This window comes from Microtus oregoni, unplaced genomic scaffold, assembly GCF_018167655.1.
Source record: "Microtus oregoni isolate MIOR12 unplaced genomic scaffold, Mior012 000036F_ref0000092, whole genome shotgun sequence".
NCBI classification, from domain to species: Eukaryota; Metazoa; Chordata; class Mammalia; order Rodentia; family Cricetidae; genus Microtus; species Microtus oregoni.
This window is the reverse complement of record NW_024543095.1, coordinates 21,869,634-21,895,277: the sequence shown is the minus strand read 5'-3', so window position 1 is coordinate 21,895,277 and position 25,644 is coordinate 21,869,634. Positions and strand designations below refer to the sequence as shown.

The window sequence follows — 25,644 nt, the reverse complement described above, 5'->3', positions numbered from 1 at the left end:
AAAGCCCTAACCAGGCCCAATGTCATTTCTTTTCCTGCTGCCTGAAATTTCAGATATGGAACTCAGTTACATCTGCAGCACTATACCTGACTGCTTGCCACCATCCTTCCCGCCATACGGTTATACGATCAAGCCTCTGAAACTGTAAGCAAGCTCCCAATTAAATGTTATCTTTCATAAAAATTGCCTTGGTCATGGTGCCTTTTCATAGCAATAGAACAGTGACCATAGCATCATGCAATAGGAGCATGTGCAGAAAGCCCATGATACACAAATGGTTCACAAAGCCGTGCAAAATAAAAGACCAACCTCTTGTATAATAAACTGTTGAGTTTCAAGCTTTCTCTCCTCTATCATCAATATCCTCTCTTTAAAAGTGCACTATTTCTTAATAGATAATATTTTTTTCTGCTATGACTGGGTGTCCATGCTCAGTTCTTTGTTAGGAAAACCCAGCTATCTTGGTCAATGTCCACTTCACCCAAATATCACCCAATATCATCGCTGGTATGGCTGCTTTATTTAAACCTGTAAGGTCCATCTTCATCTTAACACATTTGTATTTACTGTTGTCTTCTCCTAAGTGCCCCCATCTCAGGGCCTTGTCAGCTTCTTCCTCCACACCTCTAAGTGTCTCGGTTGGTTTTTCTGTCAACTTGACACAACTGTAGAAACATCTAGAAAGAAGAAACCTCGATTGAGGAAATGCCCCTGTAAGATCGTCTGTCCACAAAATCTACAGGGAATTTTCAGATTTTTATTGTTGATTGATGTGGGACGGCTCCAGCCCGTGTGAATGATGATGCTATTTCTGGGAAGGAGTCCCAGAGTGTATAAAAAAGCAAACTGAGGAAGCTAGGAGGAACAAGCCAGTAAGCAGCGTTCCTCCATCACTGTTGCTTTGGTTCCTGCCCTGAGTTCCTGTCCTGACTTTCCTCAGTGAAGGACTATGAACTGAGAGTTGTAAGCTGAAATGAACCACTTCTTCTCTAAGGTGCTATCGGTGTTTTTATTTTATTTTATATTATTTTTTCTTGTTTGGTTGATTTTGGTTTTATTATAGTAAGAATACTTCACAAAGAAGAATGTATTTATCCAAACTCCTGTACCACCCCCCATGCACTGTCATGTTTTTGTTAGTCTTTATGTTTAAAGCTACCATCTGACAGGTCTATATTTTGCTTATTAGTTATTACCTATCACCATCCTACCAAAATGCTTTTATTCATTGCTATAACCTGGGTACAGGGGCCCCCAGGAAACACAACCGCTCACTAAACGTTTGCGGAAACAATGATACTTCTGCATTCTATTTGGGCTCATCCTGCTGAGAAGTTCAGGGTATAATTGTGCCGCACCAAGGATCAGGGCAAGACTGCATATAAACCTTGATAATAGGTTCCTGAGATCTTGAAGAATGAAGAAGCTTCCGACCCTCTGAAGTATAATGAAAGGATATCTGGAAGAGAGAAAGTCAAGACCAAAGGCAAAGAGACAGGGAGAAGGCACAATTGCCTCTTGAGACTGAGGTGCCACAGAGCCTGCACAGGTGTGGGCCCTATGGGGTCCCAGGATGAGAATGGAAGTGTATGCAAGTCCCCATCCCTAACCCAGAAGCATCTCCAATAGATGACAGCTCACAAATGAAAAATTAGTTTTCCCCAAGGGGGTCTCACTGTGCATAGAAAAACACACTTAAGGCCAGGTGCATCCATGCCCACCAGTAGATGACCAACACAAAACGAACCTAATGGTATCTTCGGAGGCGTTTTTAGTCCCACATAATATTTTGTCTGGGATTTTATTTTTTCTTCAACTTTACAGGTCCTTTGCATATATATTTTGGTTTGAGTTTTATGTTTTTATGTGACTTCTGTATATCTCTGCATCTATATACGTAGACAAATGCTCACCACCCTCCAACATCCCACCATAGACAAGTGCCCACCACCTACGAACATCCCCAAACAGGCAAGTACCCATTGCCCACCAACATAACCCCATACAGTCCTCTGGGTCTAAGTGAAAGATGGCTTCACAGAAATTATCACCTTACCACGTGAGCAAGATGGATAGCAGAGGGGACAGGTTGGACAGCAAATGGCAGCCACCATCTGTGATCAGGTAAATTTGCTGTCCCTGGGACAGTCATTTCACTGAAACCTCAGAGAAGGCTGCAGTTCAAGATTAGTTACAAATCCAGTATTAGTTTAAAGGAAGCACAAATCTATACAGGGATATAGAGAAACCACTGTGAAAGTAACAAATACAATTCTCAGAAAAGATGACCATACCTAAGTTACTTAGGTGGAAAAATTCTGAAGTTTTCGACGCTAGCAAAGACCAATACTCCTTGCTTGCACATTTGCTATCATGTAACTGTTAAATCATTAGCTCTTAAATCATTAGCTCTATATGCATTTGGAGATCCCCCTGTTATCTTATTGGGTACCTGTCTATCCTCACCCTAGCCTGGTTCTTACTCTCAAACTGTGGTTTCCAATGTAATAGAGCCTTTCTCTTCCCACAGGTGAAAGTTGTTAAGGGTCTTCTAGTTTGTCTCTTTTTCGACAAATTTATTAAAGAAAATAAGCATGGTTGTAATTCTGAGGGGTCTGTAAAACAGCCTTCTGCGACTGTGCTCACAAAGTGTGCAGAAATCCCATCAGAATTCTGCCCCTATGAGAACAAATGGGCAACCAAAAGTCAGAAAAAGATCAAGTGGGCATCAAGGAAGCATGTTACCTTGTACCTGATGGGAGGCCTGTCAGTCTGAAAATCCCAGGGAATACACGTCGCTCAGAAATCATAGGGGAATGTACGATGGCTTCCAAACTAGCTAGAAAGTTTCTGTACCGATTGAGTAAAATGATACCAATGTCTGTGGTTTTGAGGCTGAAATGGTGTCAAAAGTCATAATGATGAGGATAATGTCTGAAGTCAGAGTTTGCTTCAGATACATACTCTAAAACACTTGGGTCAAGTTAATAATGTGTTTCCTTTTGTTTATTATTATTGACACTGCTGGCAAAACACAGTCTAGTCTGCTCCTTTTAGAGCAAACTTCAACCCCACCAAGGGACTTCGAACAGATGCTAATTTCACTACAAACGCATATGGAGGAATTTGAGTTTCCCAATTTTAATGCAATTGAGGAAGGTTTACTGGAAGACTTGGTACGGGTAAAACCAAGGAAACCTAGGAAAATATGATGAAGAAATGAAGCAAGTTCATATTATCATGCGTTTTGATTCTTCTGGTGTCCTCATTTCCACCCAGAATCCAGAGCAGGTATATTGGTGCCATGTAGTTACCTTGTCTGCGATCAGCATAGGAGTTTTAACCCGCCGGAAGATGTGAGTTCCCACAGCCACACTGAGGGCCCGGTAGACCCCTTCCATAGTGTCCGGATGGCACGCAAAATACAGCAACATCTGGGTGTAGTCAAGCTGGGGTGGATCTTTCTCACAGTCAGCAAACAGCCTAAAGAAGAACTGTCACACAGACACAGTTTTTAACTGGAGAGAAAACAGATTGAGTGTGGTAGTGAAGAGGCAGACGGGTTAAAGATGAACAGAGAATCCCGGTAAGTCAGAGCTAGATTTACTGAAGTGTGTGACAGCCACTCACTAACTCCGTAACGATTGCTACAAGATGCAAAGTAACACTAATTAGTTGCTTCAGCCATTCAACAAATGCTTATTGAGTACCTTAAGGAACTAGGCATGGGTTTTGTAAGTCTTTATAAACGGTAAGATACCAGCTCATGAGGAGCTAATTTTGCTATGGAACAGTGTCTGCTGGACATGACACGGTGCACTCCTGACCTCACTGCATCTGTGGTTCCCTGCACAAGAGCTATGCATGCGTGGGCTCATCAACATGTCACCCTAGAAAGGAGGGGGAAGGCCTCATGAGTCCTTCTCTGAAGGGCTTATTGACAGTTAACCTGTTGAGGGTGACAGGGGAAGTATGTCTGTTCCTTCCGTGGTATAATTATGCAAATTGTCCATGGTCCAGTAAATACCCTTACACCCATGCTCATGTAGACAAGCTTATTTAAATTCAGTGGGTTGTATATTCAAAAAAGACTTCAAAATAGGAGGTAAGAAGCTGACTCATTGGAAAAGGGATTCAGTAGGGAGAAGAGAGGAAAAGGCGATAAGGTAGTAAGGGATGCAAAGGCTAATATTCATTACAGTTATATATGTATATATATAAATGAAACTATCAAAGAGTAAAATGTTACATAAACACAAACAATAGGCCCATAGTATGGATTAAGTAATATTGTAGAGACCTCACAGTTTAGGACCAGTTACATTTTATGAACATTGAGATGTTAAGGGTGGTGCTGAGAATACCCAAGGATGCGAGCGTGTGTGTGTGTGTGTGTGTGTGTGTGTGTGTGTGTGTTTGTGTGTGTGTGTGTGTGTGTGAAAACAGCACCAAGATGATCTTTTCTGTCTTGTGGACACCACACAGCATGTGTACATGTCTTCACTCACCTACGCTGTTAGCCATCTTCGCCCATGTGGATATCTCTTTCTGATTCCACAGTCTCTTTTCCTCCATGAATTTTCTACCAGGATGTTAGAGTTACACCTTTCTTTGTTCCTAAAGTCATAGGAACATGTTCTAGGTTTCTAAGTGCTGAATAAAAAACTACAAATACTGTCTGGGATTGATATGTCTAAAAACTTGTAGCTTTCACGAAAACTATTTTTCATGTGACATGATGGTCAAGCAGCAGCATCCCTCCCAAGTACTAAGGAGCCTGCTCATATCAGTGAGAGACTTGTTCATATAGTCATGTGGAAACCACCTTCCCGGGGCTTTGTACGAGAGACAAATGTGTGGCACATGCCTTGAATCCTTGCACTCAGGATGAAGAGGCAGGCAGATATCTGTGAGTTCAAAATCACTCTTGTGTTCATAGCAAGTTCCAGGCCAGCTAGTCTACACATAATAATAGCTTTGTCCCCATAAAGGAAACGATTCATAGGATAATTTATCTCAATCCTCCAGTCTCACATTAGAAGCATCAACAAACAACTATTAACCCCGATGGTCAAGTACATATCTTGGACCTTGTCAGTAACTACATGGCTCCTCCTTCAACTTCTCTCCTGCTATCATGTAGCAGAAATGCTTAGGGCAAAAAAAAAAAAAAAACAAAAAAAAAACAAAAAAAAAGAGTTGAATTACAGGTAATTAAGGAATGCTGAGAGTGGGAGAAATAGTCTACCCCAGGAAAGAGTACACTAATTGCTTATTCAAAACCAAATGGCGACAGAGGCACAGCGGCGGCGGCGCCAGACCCAAGTGGCTGGGACAGGCGTGCAATAAGGAGAGCAGATCGCCCTACTACAATTGAATCAAAGAGGTAGGCCTTTGGTTGGCCAGGTCACTGGCACAAGGGGAGCCTGGTCCTGTCCTGAAGATCCTTCGGAGGGGTGAGAGGGTTCTTGGCCTGCAGCAGGAACCACGAAAGAGAGTGAGGGCATTTTGTAAGCGGAGCCCTTGGCCAGCAGGGAAACCTGATCCGGTTTCTAAAGGATCCATTGGATAGGATCAATAGGAGGAGATGGGCAGGCGCCAAGGCAAGAACTCACCCAATAATCCGAAAAACAACATGAAAACATCAGAACCCAATGATCTTACAACAGAAGTATTTGAACAACCTAACACAGAAGAAGTGGAAAAAATCGACTTTATGAAGATAATAGAGTCCCTTAAACAACATGTAAAAAATGCCCTTATAGAAATGGATGAGAAATATAACAAAAAGTTTGAAGAAATGAGTAAATACGTACATGATACCCTGGGAAACCAAGAAAAAACCATCAAACAGGTAATGGAAACAGTTCAAGAATTGAAAACTGAAATGAAGGCAAAGAAGAACATACAAACTGAGGACCAGCTGGATATGGAAAATCTAGGCCAACGAGCAGAGTCTACAGAAACAAGCATAATCAATAGAATACAAGAGCTAGAAGAAAGACTCTCAGATGCTGAGGACACCATAGAGAAAATAAACGAACAGATCAAAGAAAACAGCAAAGCCAACAAATTCTCAACACAAAACATTCAGGAACTATGGGACACAATAAAAAAACCAAACCTAAGAATAATAGGAATAGAAGAAGGAGAAGAGTCACAGCTCAAAGGCTCAGAAAATATTTTCAACAAAATTATGGAAGAAAACTTTCCCAACTTAAAGAAAGATATTCATTTAAATATTCAAGAAGCATACAGAACACCAAACAGACTGGATCAAAGAAAAACATCTCCTCGCCATATAATAATCAAAACACAAAATATACAGGTTAAAGAAAGAATATTAAGAGCTGCAAAAGAAAAAGGGCAAGTAACTTATAAAGGTAAACCGATCAGACTTACACCTGACTTCTCGATGGAAACTATGAAAGCCAGAAGGTCCTGGATAGAGGTTCTGCAGAAGCTAAGAGACCATGGATGCAAACCCAAACTACTATACCCAGCCAAGCTCTCGTTCACTATCAATGGAGAAAACAAGACATTCCAGGATAAGAACAAATTTAAACAATACGTAGCCACAAATCCAGCCCTACAGAAAGTAATAGAAGGAAAATCGCAACCCAAGGAATCCAACACTGCCAACACTGCCTACAATAACCCAGGCATCTAATGACCCTTCACGAGCACATCTCAAAGAAAGGAGACACACAATCTCTACTACCAAAAGCAATAAGAATAACCGGAGTAAACAACCACTGGTCATTAATATCACTTAATATTAATGGGCTCAATTCACCTATAAAAAGGCACAGGCTAAAAGATTGGATACGAAAACAGGATCCAACATTCTGCTGTTTGCAAGAAACACATCTCAACCACAAAGACAGGCACCTACTCAGAGTAAAGGGTTGGGAAAAGGTGTTTCAAGCAAATGGTCCTAAGAAAAAAGCAGGTGTGGCCATACTAATTTCTAACAAAACTGACTTCAAACTAAAATCAATCAGAAGAGACCGAGACGGTCACTTTATACTCATAACAGGAACAATTCATCAGGAGGACGTCTCAATCCTGAATATATACGCCCCCAATATAAAAGCACCTACTTATGTAAAAGAAATATTACTAGAACTCAAGGCAGACATCAAACCACACACACTAGTAGTAGGAGACTTCAACACACCTCTCTCTCCAAGGGACAGGTCAATCAGACAGAAACCTAATAGAGAATTAAGAGAATTATTGGAGGTAATGAAGCAAATGGACTTAACAGACATCTATAGAACATTCCACCCAAATAGGAAAGAATATACCTTCTTCTCTGCAGCTCATGGAACCTTCTCAAAAATTGACCACATACTCGGAAACAAAGGAAACCTCCACAGATACAAAAAAATATCAGTGTCCACCTGTGTCTTATCAGATCATCACGGATTAAAGTTAGAAGGCAACAACCACGCTGCCCCCAAAAAACCGACAAACTCATGGAAACTGAACAGTCAACTACTGATCCACACCTGGGTCAAGGAAGAAATCAAGAAAGAAATTAAAGTCTTCCTTGAATTTAATGAAAATAAAGGGACAACATACTCAAACCTATGGGACACAATGAAAGCAGTGCTAAGAGGAAAGTTCATAGCACTAAGTGCCCACTTAAAGAAAACGGAGAATGCATACATTGGGGACTTAAAAACACACCTGAAAGCTCTAGAAAAAAAAGAAGCAGACGCGCCCAGGAGAAGTAGAAGACTGGAAATAATAAAACTGAGGGCTGAAATCAACAAAATAGAAACACAGAAAACAGTCCAAAGAATCAATGAAACAAAAAGCTGGTTCTTGGAGAAAATCAACAAGATCGACAAACCCCTATCCAAACTAATTAAACGACAGAGAGAGAACACGCAAATAAATAAGATCAGAAATGAAAAGGGGGACATAACCACAGACACAGAGGAAATTCAGAGAATCATTAGATCTTACTACAAAAGCCTGTATGCCACAAAACTGGAAAATACAAAAGAAATGGACATTTTTTTAAATAAGTATCATATACCAAAGCTAAACCAAGACCAGGTGAATGATCTAAATAGACCGGTTTCTCGCGAAGAATTAGAAATGGTTATCAAAAATCTCCCTTCGAAAAAAAGCCCAGGACCAGATGGTTTCAATGCAGAATTCTACCAGAACTTCCAAGAAGAATTAATACCTATACTCCTTAAGGTATTTCACAATATAGAATCAGAAGAGTCATTGCCAAATTCCTTTTTTGAAGCTACAGTTACCCTGATACCAAAACCACAAAAAGACCCAACCAAGAAAGAGAATTACAGACCGATCTCACTCATGAACATCGACGCAAAAATCTTCAATAAAATACTGGCAAACCGAATCCAAGAACACATAAGAAAAATTATCCATTATGATCAAGTAGGCTTCATCCCAGAGATGCAGGGCTGGTTCAACATACGCAAATCTATCAATGTAATCCACCATATAAATAAACTGAAAGAAAAAAACCATATGATCATTTCACTAGATGCGGAAAAAGCATTCGACAAAATTCAACACCCCTTTATGATAAAGGTCTTGGAGAGAATAGGGATACAAGGGTCCTACCTAAATATAATAAAAGCTATTTACAGCAAGCCAACAGCTAACATTAAATTAAACGGAGAAAAACTCAAAGCCATCCCACTAAAATCAGGAACACGACAAGGATGTCCACTCTCGCCATACCTCTTCAATATAGTGCTTGAAATTCTAGCAATAGCAATAAGACAACATAAGGAGATCAAGGGGATTCGTATTGGAAAGGAAGAAGTTAAGCTTTCGTTATTTGCAGATGATATGATAGTGTACATAAGCGACCCCAAAAATTCTACCAAAGAACTCCTACAGCTGATAAACAGCTTTAGTAACGTGGCAGGATACAAGATCAACTCCAAAAAATCAGTTGCCTTCCTATACACCAAGGATAAGGAAGCAGAGAGGGAAATCAGAGAAGCATCACCTTTCACGATAGCCACAAATAGCATAAAATACCTTGGGGTAACCCTGACCAAGGAAGTGAAAGATCTACTTGACAAGAACTATAAGTCTTTGAAGAAAGAAATCGAAGAAGACACCAGAAAATGGAAAGACCTCCCTTGCTCTTGGATTGGGAGGACCAACATAGTAAAAATGGCAATTCTACCAAAAGCAATCTATAGATTCAATGCAATCCCCATCAAAATCCCATCAAAATTCTTCACAGATCTGGAGAAGACAATAATCAACTTTATATGGAAAAACAAAAAACCCAGGATAGCCAAAACAATCTTATACAATAAAGGTTTGTCTGGAGGCATTACCATCCCTGACTTCAAACTCTATTACAGAGCTACAGTATTGAAAACAGCTTGGTATTGGCATAAAAACAGAGAAGTCGACCAATGGAATCGAATAGAAGACCCTGATATTAACCCACAAACCTATGAACACCTGATCTTCGATAAAGGAGCTAAAAGTATACAATGGAAAAAAGAGAGCATCTTCAACAAATGGTGCTGGCAAAACTGGATGTCAATCTGTAGAAGAATGAAAATAGATCCATATCTATCACCATGCACAAAACTCAAATCCAAATGGATTAAAGACCTCAATATCAGTCCGAACACACTGAACCTGATAGAAGAGAAAGTGGGAAGTACTCTACAGCACATGGGCACAGGAGACCACTTCCTATGTATAACCCCAGCAGCACAGACACTAAGGGCATAATTGAATAAATGGGACTTCCTGAGGCTGAGAAGCTTCTGTAAAGCAAAGGACACTGTCACTAAGACAAAAAGACAACCCACTGACTGGGAGAAGATCTTCACCAACCCTGCAACTGACAAAGGTTTGATCTCCAAAATATATAAAGAACTCAAGAAACTAGACCGTAAAAGGCTAATCAACCCAATTATAAAATGGGGCACTGATCTGAACAGAGAATTCTCAACAGAAGAACTTCAAATGGCCAAAAGACATTTAAGGTCATGCTCAACTTCCTTAGCGATCAGGGAAATGCAAATCAAGACAACTTTAAGATACCACCTTACACCTGTCAGAATGGCTAAAATAAAAAACACCAATGATAGCCTTTGCTGGAGAGGTTGTGGAGAAAGGGGTACACTCACCCATTGCTGGTGGGAATGCAAACTTGTGCAACCACTCTGGAAAGCAGTGTTTCGGTTTCTCAGGAAATTCGGGATCAACCTACCCCTGGATCCAGCAATACCACTCTTGGGAATATACCCAAGAGAGGCCCTATCATAGAACAAAAGTATATGCTCAACTATGTTCATGGCATCATTGTTTGTAATAGCCAGAACCTGGAAACAACCTAGATGCCCTTCAACGGAAGAATGGATGAAGAAAGTATGGAATATATACATATTAGAGTATTACTCAGCAGTAAAAAACAAGGACTTCTTGAGTTTTGCATACAAATGGATGGAAATAGAAAACACTATCCTGAGTGAGGTAAGCCAGACCCAAAAAGAGGAACATGGGATGTACTCACTCATATTTGGTTTCTAGCCATAAATAAAGGACATTGAGCCTATAATTCATGTTCCTAGAGAAGCTAAATAAGGTGAATCCAAAGACAAACACATAGGCATCCTCAGGAATATTAACCTTCATCAGGCGATGAAAGGAGACAGAGACAGAGACCCACACAGGAGCACTGGACAGAAATCTCAAGGTCCAAATCAGGAGCAGAAGGAGACGGAGCACGAGCAAGGAACTCAGGACCGCGAGGGGTGCACCCACACACTAAGACAATGGGGATGTTCTATTGGGATCTCACCAAGGCCAGCTGGCCTAGGTCTGAAAAAGCATGGGATAAATCCGGACTAGCTGAACATAGCGGACAATGAGGAATACTGAGAATTCAAGAACAATTGCAGTGGGTTTTTGATCCTACTGCACGTACTGGCTTTGTGGGAGCCTAGGCAGTTTGAATGCTCACCTTACGAGACCTGGATAGAGGTGGGCAGTCCTTGGGCTTCCCACAGGTCAGGGAACCCTGATTGCTCTTCGAGCAGATGAGGGGGGGGGGGGACTTGATCGGGGGAGGGGGAGGGAAATGGGAAGCGGTTGTGGGGACGAGGCAGAAATCCTTAATAAATAAATAAATTAAAAAAAAAAAACCAAATGGCCAGCCCTGAAAACATATATTATGTAAACTGTTAATGAAAAAAGAGGCTATGAATTTGAAAGAGATGAAGGAGAGGTGTATGGGAGTGTTTGGAAAGAGGAAAGGGAAGGGAAAAATGGTATAATTATGATATCAAAAGTAAAAAAAAAATTAAAAATTGAGTTCAATTGAAGGGAATTGCTTACTTAAATGTTAGAAAGGAGTTATGTCCAATTTTGTACTGCAATTTTGAGCTTGTGACTAACTAGAAATTGAACCATCAATATATTATAATGAATTTGGTGTGATGCCTAAGTCTACAATTCAGATTTTCTACTATATTACTGAATGTGGCTATCCTTGAATTTATTTTTAGGTAAATACTTATCATTTATATAGAAGTCAGAGTGGCCTTCAGATTTTGAGGTTTTGCATCTATGTGGCCTCAGAAATTGCAGTAAATTTTAGTGTTATTAATGATGTCATACTGAAGGCAGCAAGTTACTTATGGATATAGGCAACATTGTTTGTACATCTCACCATGTTTAACATAATCAAAGAAAGTGAATAAAGAAAATACTTATGAAATGATAGAATCTTTTCCCTCAATTTTAGAATTGGAAGAATGCTTATGAGTTTTAAAATTGGGAGAATGGCTTTTTATGATAGTTGGGAAACAAAACAAAAAAACAACTGAAATCCAAGCAAGTCCATGGAAAGTTTTCGATTATCACATAGCTAATAGAAAATTTTGGCCCCATAGAATTTCTTTACAGGGAATGGTTCTCTCAGTCAGTATCAAAGCTTTGGCTTTGGGGAAACAACAAAAGGATCTAAGAAGCAAGGGCAGAATTGGGAAAATTCCTCAACTCAGGTAGAAGAACAGGAAGAAAATGACTACTGTCACATACTCACCTACTGCATAAAAAAAATGATCTGATTAACATCGGTGTGATGGTTTCCATCTGTAAGCCCTGTGCTTGGAAGCCTGAATTTGAGTTACAGAATGATAATCATCTCAAAAATCAATAATAACAACAAAAAGAATCTTACTGGTTACCTCTATAAGATGTTCCTGTCTGTTGAAGGGCAATGGTTCAAGGGGATTTTCTGGAATTTTTACATCTTCATCTCCTGTAAACCACAATCCAGCCTACAAACAAAGAAAAATATTTACATATAATGAAAATCCTTAACATATTGTGCCAAGATGTAATCGTTAAAAGCCAAAATGTGAAACAGTATTGTTCTACTCTCTACCCAGTGATCTCCAAAATATAGGCTAGAGAAGACACAGAGAGTCTGGAGAAAAACAATAGATGCATTTGCATTTATTTTAATCTCATCCTTTTTCCATTTTCATTTTCATATATGATAAAGTATTTGTTAGTGCTATCTTACCAACATATATTACACAAATAAAAGTCAACATAGTACGGGTTCTAGCTATGTTTTAGTGTCTGGAGTGCGACAATCACTTGGAAGTTATGACCTCATCTTAAGTTCTTGCTGACTACACTTTGGAGGGGTTTTTTTGTTGATAACAGTAGCCTTCACTTCCCATATCCTGGTCATACCTTCAAACTGTCTTCCTAGTCCCATTTGGGAATGCCTCCACCATTTTTCCTTTTGTTCCAATTTCACTGCTACTATTATATAGCCGTATGACCTCTGCCATGTGTCAACCACTCAGCTCTTTTGGTTTTGTTTCCAGTCTCCCTCTTACTTGTTTCAGCCTTTTTTTATGTGACCCCATTGAGTTGTTCAGACCTTCAATGTTGCTACACCAATCTCTTCTCAGATTCAGTGTCTGATCTTAGTCTTTAGATCAGATTGCCCTTTGTGTCTAAGGTGACTTCTATCCTCCTTGTCACTCATGAAAATCAATACTTCTTTCTAGACCAGGCTTAGATCACACCACTGTGGAGAGGATCCTCTAATCCGTCTCCTTTAAGCATGACCCTGACCTGACTATACCTCAACCTTCTTCCACTTTGAGTTGACATTCATGTCCGCCACTTAACACCACACAACAAGTGTTGAGTTTCTAGAGTATATATTGAGAAACTTGAATTTTATATCTAATAAACTCTTCACACACACACACACACACACACACACACACACACACACACACACGCACACTTGCACCAAGAATTACTAAGTTGTCTATACTCCAAGCTTTCTTTTCTTTCTTCCAAGAATTGATTGCACTTTCTAGAATAGTTAATGGTAACCATGGGTTTCCTGTAGATGTGAAGCATGGGTTTCTTTCTATGCTGAAAAGGAGATACTTCTACAACTAACAGAAATAAAAAATACTGTACTTAACAGAAAAATATACTTGATTATATGATTAGTAAGTTACTCTGTGGAGAAAATATCAATGAACTTAAAGACACAGCAACAAAATCTATACAAAAATAACTCAAAATTCTCAACCATAAAATTTTAGTGGTGTGAAATTTTAAGTTTTAAGCTACTGAGTCTGAATGTGGTTAAACTGAGAAGCAACATTCAGTTAACTGTATTGCTTTACTGGATTAATAGATGCTATTTCTCTTTAAAATATGAAAATGTTCTTGACTCTGTTATACTAACACTTGACTAAAGAATTTATACTATTGGCGTTTCCTTAGAGAAGTTGTACCGTGTTTAATTTGGTCCTAGAACATCTGAATGACTGAGCTCGTGGCAATTATATGTTCTCACAGGTAAAAGATGAGTTGATGCTTCAGAAGTATATAATTCTACATTTTGTACATTTCCACACTATACAATTCTATAGTCTGATTAAACCTCTACATAGGACAGTTCATGATAGTGACAACAGGACCCGAAGCAAAGGACAAATAAGACTTTATGTTCATTACCCAGCCACAGAACATTGTCTGAACAACTTCCATTTTAGAAGCTTCAGAAATAGGCATGAGTCTTACTGGCTGTTGTGGTAAACTGGCAAGTAGTCAAAGGAGAGAGCCAGACAAACAGAAATCGCAGCAGACAGCTTTTTCTTCCTAGAAAAGCTGATTTCAGTACCACAGTTATGTTATTTTACTGCTCTAATGTGACATATTCAATAGATGACATAAAAATTTCCTCTAGAAATGGTTTTGACTTTTCCCCCATGAAAGAGCTTTTTTTTTTTTTTTTTTTGTGAGCCAGCTACTGTTTGAAGTCTGAAAAAGGCATGCAGTGAAGTCAAGTGCACGGTCAGAATCCTGGGCTATCTGGGAGTAGGAAGATTTGTAAAAGGAAGATGTTCAATTTGATAACCTGTGTCAATCAACAACTAAGGTTTCCACAAATGTCTGATTCTTAAAACTCTTAAGCTCTCTGGGCACAGTATTGGTTTTGCTCCACGGCTTTCACTTTTCAAAGAAAGTCATCATAACAAATTGCAAGCAGGTGCGACATTCCTAATTTGGTGTTTGAGAAGTACATACATCAGAGCTCAATTAGCAAAACTAGCATCTTGATCAGCCATTAGGGATCAAGTGTTTCATCATTTGGTTCAGTGTCTGAGTGCAGGAACTCTAGACTACCCAAATGAAAAGGATGCCACCTATTAATCTAAACAAGACAAGACTGAAAACTCTGTAAGCTTTCAGTGAAAAACCACATGGGAGAAAATTCCCTACAGATCATTACCCTGCTTCAAAGTTAAGGCCTTACAAATGACTCCTTTCTTTGCTGTCTCTAGTGATATGGACTAGGAACAAGTCACACTCAGTTAGTAGAGACGAAGCAAGTAGTTCAGGCACCTGTGTCATTTATAGAATTCCATCACTAATTACAACATTCAAATTTTCAAAAACTGGAGTAGATGTTCATATATCTGACTTGATGGCTAGAAGGATATCTATCTATCTATCTATCTATCTATCTATCTCCATTTATCATTCTAATGACCAATTATTTTCTTCAATAATTTGTAATTTGGTTTCTGTATTAAAAATTCTAGCAATAATGCTCTATAACAAGCCACCATTACATTCCACCCACTAATTTGAGTGAGCAGGTATTATGTTCTGGGTCACCCATCACTTTTTTTTTAGGTGATTTCACCCATCCAAGTTTTCAACCTCCACATCTAGGGCAGTGACTTAGAACTGCCTCTTGACCTGAAGTATCAGACAGGATACATCTGCTTATATATCTATAGACATTTTAAATGGAACAGAGGAACATCTGTCAAAAGAAGTTCCATCATCCACTAATCCTCTCATTCTGAAGGAAAAGTACAAAACCCCCTTCAGCCATCACTGCTCTTGCTACTCCTTGGAGTTTAGGGGACTGGACAGTCGGACACTTTAAAGGCCTGCATGTGGTTTTGATATACACCTATGGGCAACTAACTACTGGCTGAGAACTCAGAAGAAGGATAATGAAGGCTTTGTTACTATATTAAGGATCCTTAGTTCCCCAAGGACATATTGGCTTTATTTTTCTTTTTCTGTTGCTTTCCCTGAGGATAGAAGCCAAATTCCTGCCTAGAACTTTGACTCTGTTTGTGCTGGCTACATATGAGCTCCTAAGGAACACAGCAGCAACCTGAAATGTGATGTGTCATCAGTGAGCTGGGCCCTTGTTAGGACAAAGGGTTCTGATATTACTGGTCTACCTGCTTATATTGTTCGAAAGTGATGGTGCCTGTCTGTGCTTCGTCCAGGGCCTTAAACCTCTGCAGAGTCTCCAAAAGCTCCTCCTCCAGGGGGATGGGCCATGGCATTGCTGTGACCATCAAGAACTTCCTCCAGTCCACGAACTCTGAGTTTACTGTTAATAAAGAAGTTATCTCCTGCAACTGAAAGAACACAGGAATATCTCACTGGAGTGTTTGTGGGAATAACTTGAAGCTCCTCCCACTAAGGCTTTCAGAGCTTGCTTCCAAGGGAAGAGGGATTTTGCACTGGCAGGCAGAGCCATTTCTGGCTTGGCTCTACTTTCGTTTTCTGTTCTAACAACTGATCCACATCAGTCAATAACTAGAAAGGATTTTATTTATTTTTGCTCTCTTGACATTTATGGTTTTTGTTTACTGTTACTCATCCGATTGACTCATGGCATTTCTGTTAACCTGCGTCTTCACCAGTGGAAGGTTAAAGACAGGGAACATCACAAACAAACACGGCAGTGCACTGTAACTATTGTATTTCCTAGGGCATCTATGAGACTACGGTGGGAAACAAGGACTCTCAAAATCAACTACTGCTTCTTGCTAAGACAGTTGCAAGCTAAGCTGATGGGAATTTGGTTGACTCTCTCAGTTCCTGAAATGTGTCAATGTTTGGTCATCAATAATCTGTCTTACTTTCAAGTTCCTTCACTCATTTAAATTTCATAGACTTCTTGCTAGTGCCACCAACTGTGTTAGTATTAGTTCTCTCAGAACTACTGACAGATCAAGTGAAGCCAGCACGAAAGGCTTTTAGAGCCTAAGCAAAGCAGATGCTTACATCAGGTTGGGTGAGGTGCATCCAGCTGCTCGGGAAGTTATTTGTTCCGAGGTTCAGGGTCACCAAATCAAGCAGAATGTCAGTGAACGCCTTATTTCCTATGATGCCTACAACACAAGGAAACATTTATTTGTTGGATTTCTTAATTATTTATAGCACTGCACCTTGTACTTTAGAAAGAGGCTACTTTAAAAACATTTTTAAAAATCCTGATGCACTTGTTAACTCTCCAAAGAGTCTTCTCCTCTGTGTTCCAGGAAAACAAACAAACATTCCTGGTTGAGAAAATATTAAAATTGCATAATCCTTAGACTAAAATCTTCCTTGATGTTTTGGTCCAAGTGGCTTGAATTTTTAAGAGCCATGATAACTTTTGCTATCTCCAGCAGAACACAGAGGTAAAAGAGTTCGTTTTTCAAATGCATGCAAACGAGATGGCACAACAAAGGCAGCACCCATTTCTCAGTTTGTCCTCCAGGTAGCAATTGCTTGTTGTCTACCTGCAGGGAGGTTTGGATGGCTATTGAATGAGTTCCATGAGATTACAGGTTCTAATTAACTCTAAAATACTACTAAATATCCAACTGCCTTGCTCCTGTCCACTAATCTACTTTAGTATATCTACAAGACACAGCTTCTTAGAGCTTACTCCAAGTTGCATGCACATTCATTAAAAATAGAGAAACAAAACAAATAAATGCAAACAACAACAAAAACATTTGGATAACACACAGAGCCAAGGTACCTTCTAGAATTATGGGAGACCAGTTATATACATCCAAGTATTTGTCAGATACACTGTATAGAGCTATTCTTTTTTCAGGAGTAACAACGGTGAATTAGACATAGCATTCTAATGTTTCCTTTTATGTCTGAGTTTTCATCATATCACTGAGTCCACATGAACCACACTGCTTCTTCCAACCCCTAGGAAAATGCAGTTATCCCTTTGAAATGTCGATGTTTCAAACCACATGTATTTTTGTAAGACTTGTAAGGCAATGCGATGATTAGCAGGAGTTCACCCTTATTCTTTTGGTATAATTAAGCATCCACAGATAATTCAGAGATGAACTTTATATTATTTTGATTTCACAGAAGCATCTAATATTAGTCATGAGAACATTTTCCAGGGTAAAATGTTTCCCTGGAAATAAAAGTTTATAAGATGCCACGCTGAGTTTCATATATTATAAATAAATCAAACATGTTCTTTAAGATGGAACCACAAATAAAATATAGTAAAACTGCCAAGAGAAGCAAAGCGCTTAAAATTCTAGCCATTGTATAATATGTTTTCATGGCGACATTAGGCAACAAAATGTTGCAAAATTAGCTATTTTCGGTTCACATAGGATTTGTTCATATGGGCATCTTAGTGTAAAGTGTGAAAGCCTTCTTAACATTTGACCTTGTTACTCAGCTGTCCAAGGCATTTAGGCATACTATCCTTTCAGACACCGTCGATAACAGTTTCAGTGATAACATTTGTTCAGAGATAAATTTAAAAAGAATTCCATCAGTTTGGCATGGTGAGTTACTCAAGGCAACTAGACTTTAGAAGTATCCAGGAACCAGAGTCAGTTGTCCGGCAAGTCTGAGCAAGCGAAGAGCATCAGTCTACTCAGCCTTCCAGAAAATGCTCAGAAAGGTGACCTTGAAACGCTGCTTAGGAGTCCCAGCCTTCACCCCAGGAATTGAAATCAAACCATGCAAACACAGAATAGAAACAAAACAAAAGGGATTTTGAATTTTTTTTTTTTTTTTTTTTTGCTTTTGCTTTGTATCGCTTTGTATATTTGGAAAATGCCGAGTGTCTTTTGCCTCTGAGGCGGAGACTGGCTGCTACGTTACTTTAAATACTTTTAAAGGTTATTTCTTTAGATTTGTTGTGATCAGTAACAAAGCCAACGTAAGCAGCATCACTCATCTCTTTCATCTTGGCTTTCTGAGATTGAGGAGCTGTCCAGATCAGGTCCCACGTGAGCAGCTGAGGATTGTGTTCTTGTAGTCCACAAATGGATAGCTTTCCTAGGGTCAAAGCTGCTGATGTCTGGAGAGTTCAGCTGAATGACGAGGATGTCTGTCAAGCTCTCAGCCTTGGTTTTCTCATCCATGTGTGAGTGAGAGCGTTTTATCTGACTACATCCGTGTTCTGGTTCTGCTGAACTTGCAGGGAGGGCCAGAACTAAGTCAACGAGCATGAGGATATTTGGATATTTATGTGAGTAAATGGAGTTTACAAAATCCCAGGTCAGCTTCCGAACGTTCTGAAATCTAGGAGGCAAGAGAAAGGACAGGAAAGATTGAGAGACCTAGCCTTTACTCAGCTACTGATACATGTCACTTTCTTCAGTTTGCTTCCTATTCACCTGGCATATATCTCTAATTTTAACATGCTCCACTCGGTATCTACTTCGTCAGTTTTCACATTGGCAGCTTCTAGAACTGGTTCATAATGTGAGATCAGAATGGATATCTCTTTTTCTCCAAATTCTGCAATCGATACAGATAAACAAAAATATCACATACCCAAAATAACATCATGCAGTAGACAGAACAGTGAGTTCAGAGTCACTGGTGCCTATGAGTTACCTTGATTTATCTTTGCGGGCCACAGTTTAAAGCTTCCAATCGTGGTTGCTCTCACCACATCTAGGCTGGCATCTCTGAAACAGTCTTGCAGCCTCTTGATAAGATGTGTTAAAACCACCTTTCTCACAGTAGAGATGTTTTCTTTTCCCTGGAGGTAGTTACCATGAAAGTGTGTGGCTGAATCCACCCTGCGTTCTTTTGGCCCTGGTCTGGAAGAAGATCACCCAAGTAAAGAATTAAATGGATACCCACCAGGAAAAGAATTCCCCTTGTCAAACTGTCTTCCTTGACAGACCCTCAGATGGTCTCAACCTGTCACCTTGATTGATAGATCTGGAGCATTTTCAGTGTTGACTCCAAGGTAGTAAATATATCTGCAATTGAAGAATTTCTGTCCTGACTGGCACGGGACAGAACGCTAAGGACACTAATGATGTCCATCAAGAAATGAGCAAATTTGATGATATCAGCTTGGAGAAGAAGATCTAGAAGTTCATTGGCTTTCTGTTGGTCGGTATCATTTTTGCCTTCATCTGCCTGTAATACAAGTTTGGAATGATACGCTAGATATTTCTCCATCTCAAAAACCTTATTCCAAAGGATTCTGGAGGATTACTTTTTGATGTTCCAGAAAAACATATTTCAAAATTACTTACTGAATGCAGTTGCTGAACAATTGCTGGGTATCCTTTTAGAAAGTTCTGGAGGGCAGCCTGTAGTTCATGAAGCCACTGTCTGCCTCTGATTTGAGAAGGCATCACAGGTCGAAGGTGGAGGTCTCTGAAGACAGTTATGAGAGAATTCCTCAGAAGCGGAGAGTGGTGGTAGAAGTGGTAAATATTGGTAAGGAGGCCCGTGAGGTCGTGGTACAGAGGGACACTCTGGAACACTGTTTTATAAGCAATTTCTAGGTGATGTGCAAAGCAATACACACTTTGCACACATGGCTGTATTTCTCTCAAAAGCAGGGCCACTCGGTTCTCTCCCTCCATTCCAGGGGAATCACTGCTTCCAAAACCAACTAACTTTTTTGCCCAGTCATGGCTTGACAGCCTAAGTTTAAGATTCATCTCTAGAGTTTTCTCAATAACAGTTTTTATTGTCAAGGGGTCCTTCTGTTCTACTGACTGTACCCCAACAATCTGACATTGCACTTTTCCTGCGTGTGCAAATTGAACATAGACCATTGTGACTTCTTCGGCTAAACTGTCTATACTTCTATCACTGATGACTGAGAAAAATTTACTTTTTTCTAGTTTTTCTCTTAGATTTTTTCTTTCGACTTCAGCAATGTAATGTGTGAATGTTCTTGCTGATTTATTAGTTCTGAAGACTGGGCCTATGTCGACACCCTTCATATCATCCAGCTTACACATCCAAAGAAAGTCTTTGAGGGGCCGTCCAGTCTTCGCTAGGGCATGACATGATCTAAATAGGTTCTCTATTCTCCCAAGAGTAACTTTGCTCATGGTCCTTACCACTATCTCAGTGGCAGCTCTGTTCACTGGAGAACCACTTGTCGCTTCCATCAGAGATGCCTTGGCATGGGCTTCACTGAGGTGGTGGGCACTGAGAAATTCAGCCCTGAAGTTGTCTGTGCCGTAGAAAAAACTCACTTGACTTCCCCCCGACTTCACCCCATGCTTACGACACAGGGCACAGAACATAATGTTTAATAGCTCATCATATACAAGCCAAGGGTACTTTTTGAGCCAGATTTTCAAAAACTGATTGTTTCTTTCTGGTAGGTAGTAGTCAAGTTTTCGTGTCTTTTTCTGCTTTCTGGTGACTTTAGTCACGGCATCTGAAGAGTCTTTGCCTTTAAAAAAACCTCCACATGGTTATTGAAGAACTCCTCCCACCTATAGCGGCCTCTTAAATACATATACTCTTCTCATTCAATATATATATATATATGTACATAATATAAATGTATATGTATATATATTTTTATGTATACATGCAGTTGGTGTTGCTCTTGTGCATATGAGTACAGGGCTAATCATTATGTCTTGAGAAGTCTACTTCTTAGGCGGCTTGACCTGAAGAAAACATATTCTCCTTTTCAGTAGCCACAGTCTGTCTGTAGCTCCTCAGCTAGGAGCAGAGCCTTTTGAGCCCTTCCCCATCTATGCCGCAGTGTTGGCTGCTGTGGTCTTGTGCAGGCCATGTTTAGGCAATCAACAGCAAAAACAATGACCATGAACATTACTGCAGTTGGTGAGACACCAACACTATGACTAAGTGTTTAGCATAGATCTAGAAATAAACATACAGCATGCATATTCTTTTCAGCTGGGTGTTGTTTGTTTATAATTTGATCAAACTTAGACCATAACTAACTTTGAATCATCGAAAATCCCACATCTCATATCCAGCTCTGTACCCTCTGTCTAAATGACAGCAGTTATCCCTGTGTGCATTATCTCCAGCTGAGTGTGTTCAGAGCACTCCTCTGATAAAGACCCACCAGCTGTTCTCCAGCAGTTTTCACACAGCTGGGGGAGGAAATACCAGCCACTTCCTCGACAGCTCATTGAACATCCATCCTCCTATACTCTTTGCTATACATTTTCTAAAGTTTGTTCTTCTAAATTTATATATCTTCTAGATCCTTGTCACCAAATCACTCAACACTTCCCTTAGATTTGCTAATCTTTTTCTCCACATATTTTGTTCTTGGACCTGCCGTAATCATTACACACCAATTATTTGCTTTGCACTCATGGGCACTTTCCTAGATTTCATATTCTGTCTCATAATTAACCTACTGCTTTATATTATATTTTTTCTTTGTCTTTTCAAGTCAGATTCTAAACTCTACCATAGCAGATAGTTTCTTTCTAATTATGTTTTTAAAAATTTTTAGCTATTACTTACTTTCCTCTTTCCCTATCCATTCTCTTGTGGTGGGTTGAATAAGAATGACCGTATAAGCTCTTACATTTGAGAGCTCAGTCATCAGTGAGTAGCCCTACTTGAGAAGGATTGGGAGATGAGGCTTTATTTAGAGGAAGTTTGTCATTGGGAGTGGGCTTTGAGGTTTCAAAGGCCCAAGCCAAGCCCAGTATCACTCTTTATCTGCGACCTGAGAATCCAGATGAAGAACTCTCAACTATTTCTCTAGAACCATGTCTGCCTGACTGACACCAGGCTCCCTGCCATGTTGAAAATGAACTAAATCTATTAAATTTTAAGCAAACCCCAAGTAAATGCTTTCTTTTATAAGTGCTGCCATGGACATAGTGTCTCTTCACAACAATAGAACAGTGATCAAAACATCAATCTTGCTGTTTCATTATTGTCTGAAAATGGTCTTCCCCTATTTATTATACTCATAAAAAAGATAAATTTTATCTGTGGACATACTTTTATTCCAATGTTTCTAGAGTTTATATATTGAGATATAAGTGTGTCAGGTTGTAAAATACCATTTGCTATTTAGTTTTAAATTCTTAGCCGGGAATGTCATCTTTGACTTGGAGGATATATTGAAGAATGTGTTATGATATTCACCATAATTACTTGGATCCCTTTAGAAATAAATTATTAATGAATTATAATCTTCAAAAGTTCACTTTTATGTTCTGGCTTTGTGGGAGCCTAGCCAGTTTAGATGCTCACCTTCCTAGACCTAGATGGAGGGGGGAGGACCTTGGACTTTCCACAGGGCAGGGAACCCTGACTGCTCTTCAGACTGGAGAGGGAGGGGGAGAGAAGTGGGGGGAGGGGGAGAGGAGTGGGGGGAGGGGGAGAGGAGTGGGAGGAGGGGGAGGGAAATGGGAGGCTGGGAGGAGGTGGAAATTTTTTTTCAATAAAAAATAAATAAATAAAAACATTCACTTTTAGCTACTCAAATGCCTCTAAATGGTTTTGTTAGTTCACTAATCATATAGTTTCATCTCAGTCACCATTATTTTGTATGTAAATATATAGCATGGACAAAACGAATAGCTACTCCAACTTCAAAAGGAAATCATGTGATAAAAGGGCATTGTGGAGGTTGGGGCAATGGCACTTAACTGAAGGGCCTATAGTTTGCTCCCAATATCCACAAGGTGGCTCACCACTAACTGTGACCATAGTTCCAGGGCTTCTGATGCTTGCCTCTGATCTCCACTAGCACCAGGAATGTCCATGATGTATTTACACATATTTCATGAAGGCATTCACACACACACACACACACACAATTATAAAGAGGATAGATTCTGTCTTGCTAGAAGGTAAAAGGATTTCGGAGTTGGCTTCTGACAAAGTTGGAATTTTGGTATTTTCTAGTGTCCACATTTATCTTGTCCAAATATTGCCATCATGTCTGTCCTTAGACACATTGTGTGTTTATATACATTGGATACATAAAGATTTCTCAAGCTATTTGATGAGCTGACACATGCCAGTGCTTGTGTTCATACAAGCACACATATGTACACCTTGATACCCATTGGTCTTGACAAGGAATATAGAGTGAGTTATCATTGTTGCTTTCAATGATATTTTCTATGGATTTCTGGAAATACTGGGACTAATTTTCAAAAAGTGAGACAGAGTTTATGTTAAAACCCATGGAGTGTTTCTACAGAAAAAGGATGCTTTCCTAATAATTAGGACATTTGGAGAAGTAAAATAAACCTGTTTTGAAAGACAACTTTGTTCACACAAAAGATGAACAAACTTTCAATTAGCAGAGTCCAAATTTTATATGGCCATAAACATACTGCTTAACAGCTCTGTGATGGAGTGTTTGGTTCTGGTGATTATAGATGATGATCCTACACACATATCAGTCTGAATTTACATAGGATACTAACTGGTGGGACTCACTGCAGAAGGCATAGACCTGTCATGATCAAATAGGAAGGCATTCAAAAATTTATGTGAAGAAAATAACGTAAGCATTCAGGTGACCAAATAAATTAGGCAAGTATCTTTCAGTAACTCATTTGTTCTGACCCAGATCTACGAGGCACTAAAGGAAAAGGCAGTTCTAAGAGGGACATACTTCACTTCCTAGTATCCTCTTCCTGGATAGATAGAAACACAAACTCAGCATCCCCAATACATCTCTACTTAGAAATATGAACAAAGATTACCTTCCATATGTCAAATGGAGTCAAAGGAGGAGGAAGACAGGAGAAAAGAGTTACCAAGGATGCCCACCGCCACACCCCCACACTATTGGAGTGTCAGTCACTGTAACTCTCCTCTTTGTTTTAATTCAGATGGATGCCCTTTAGAGCAAATAGCTGACAGACTGAAACAGAGCAAGGTCTTCTTGCAGTACCACACATTCCAACAGAGATTACTCATCTTCTTGCCAAGCAATAGCCACCACAGGCAATTCTAATCATCTTGGGTTTCATCTGTGGTGATTCTTTTCTTACCTTTAGGTGCCATATCTAAGAACTGATCTCGGAGACTGTCAAGCTGTTCGATTGTCAGGGTGCCATCTTCTTCCTTTTCTACTGGTGGAGGACGGGTCGGTGGGACAGCATCTGGGAAGACTTTTATGTCTCCATTGATGTAGAAGTCTTCTTGGCTTAAATAAATCTCATTTTGAATTTTTGTAGATGTTTCAATGTGGTAGCGAGCTACTTCAGTCAATTTCTCTATACTAAAAAATAGCAAAATGAACAGGGTGATCTCCATTGAAAATTTTATTAGATTAGTAGTTAATTTAATAAGATACACACACAAAAGCTAACATATTACGTGGTAAGTTAGATGATTCTATAGATATTTAAAGATTAATTTATCTTAGGCAGAGTATAGATTAATAAAAATAAAAACAAAACATACTCTTATTAAGTAGCTAATTCAGTTTAGTTTTATGCAAAGCTGAACAAGAAGAGAGTCTATTAAATTTGGTTTTATTAGTATTGAAATATACTTTTCTATGTAACAAAGATTTTATCAAAGGGTAGATTATTTTTCAAAATAAATTAATATGGCAGATCACAGTGTTCAATAACATTTATTTACTTCTAGAAAAGCAAAAAAGTAGCTTTTTTTTAGCTTTTTGCCAAAGGATTTAATGTTACCCAGGACACACTTGGTAGAATAACCTCCAGTGCACAACGTTCAAAGCTGGATGATATGCCCATGAGCAGCAACAGTTGAGGGCTACCAACTGTTCCGGATCCTAGGTTCTCACCTATAATGTGCTTCCCATAGTCCTTTGGTAAGTCATGGGTCTGGCGTGTTTTATTTGTAAAATAAAGTCATTAATATTTACTCCCTTTTTAATGATGATTTATAGGAAATCACACAGGTCATGGGTATAAACAGTCAGTGGATAGTTAATGGCCTAATGGAAGGCAATTTAAAGGTGTCTTTAATATTAGACATAATCTACCAACACTGTAATGAACAAAAAGATTTTTGCTTGCTCTTATGATGAAAGATTGAACATTGCAAGATGATGCACAC

General features: G+C 39.4%; 1 protein-coding gene across 1 annotated transcript in view; it reads right to left on the bottom strand.

The window, feature by feature from the left end:
* The window catches only part of Spef2 (sperm flagellar 2), a 153,404-nt gene that overhangs the window by 9,555 nt on the left and 118,205 nt on the right, over positions 1–25,644 (bottom strand). The window contains exons 28-32 of the mRNA XM_041631128.1: positions 24,600–24,829; positions 16,621–16,727; positions 15,786–15,968; positions 12,222–12,314; positions 3,315–3,494 (exon numbers count right to left, since the gene is read on the bottom strand). Of these exons, the coding sequence (XP_041487062.1) occupies positions 3,315–3,494; positions 12,222–12,314; positions 15,786–15,968; positions 16,621–16,727; positions 24,600–24,829 (793 nt within the window). The remainder of the gene's footprint in view (positions 1–3,314; positions 3,495–12,221; positions 12,315–15,785; positions 15,969–16,620; positions 16,728–24,599; positions 24,830–25,644) is intronic.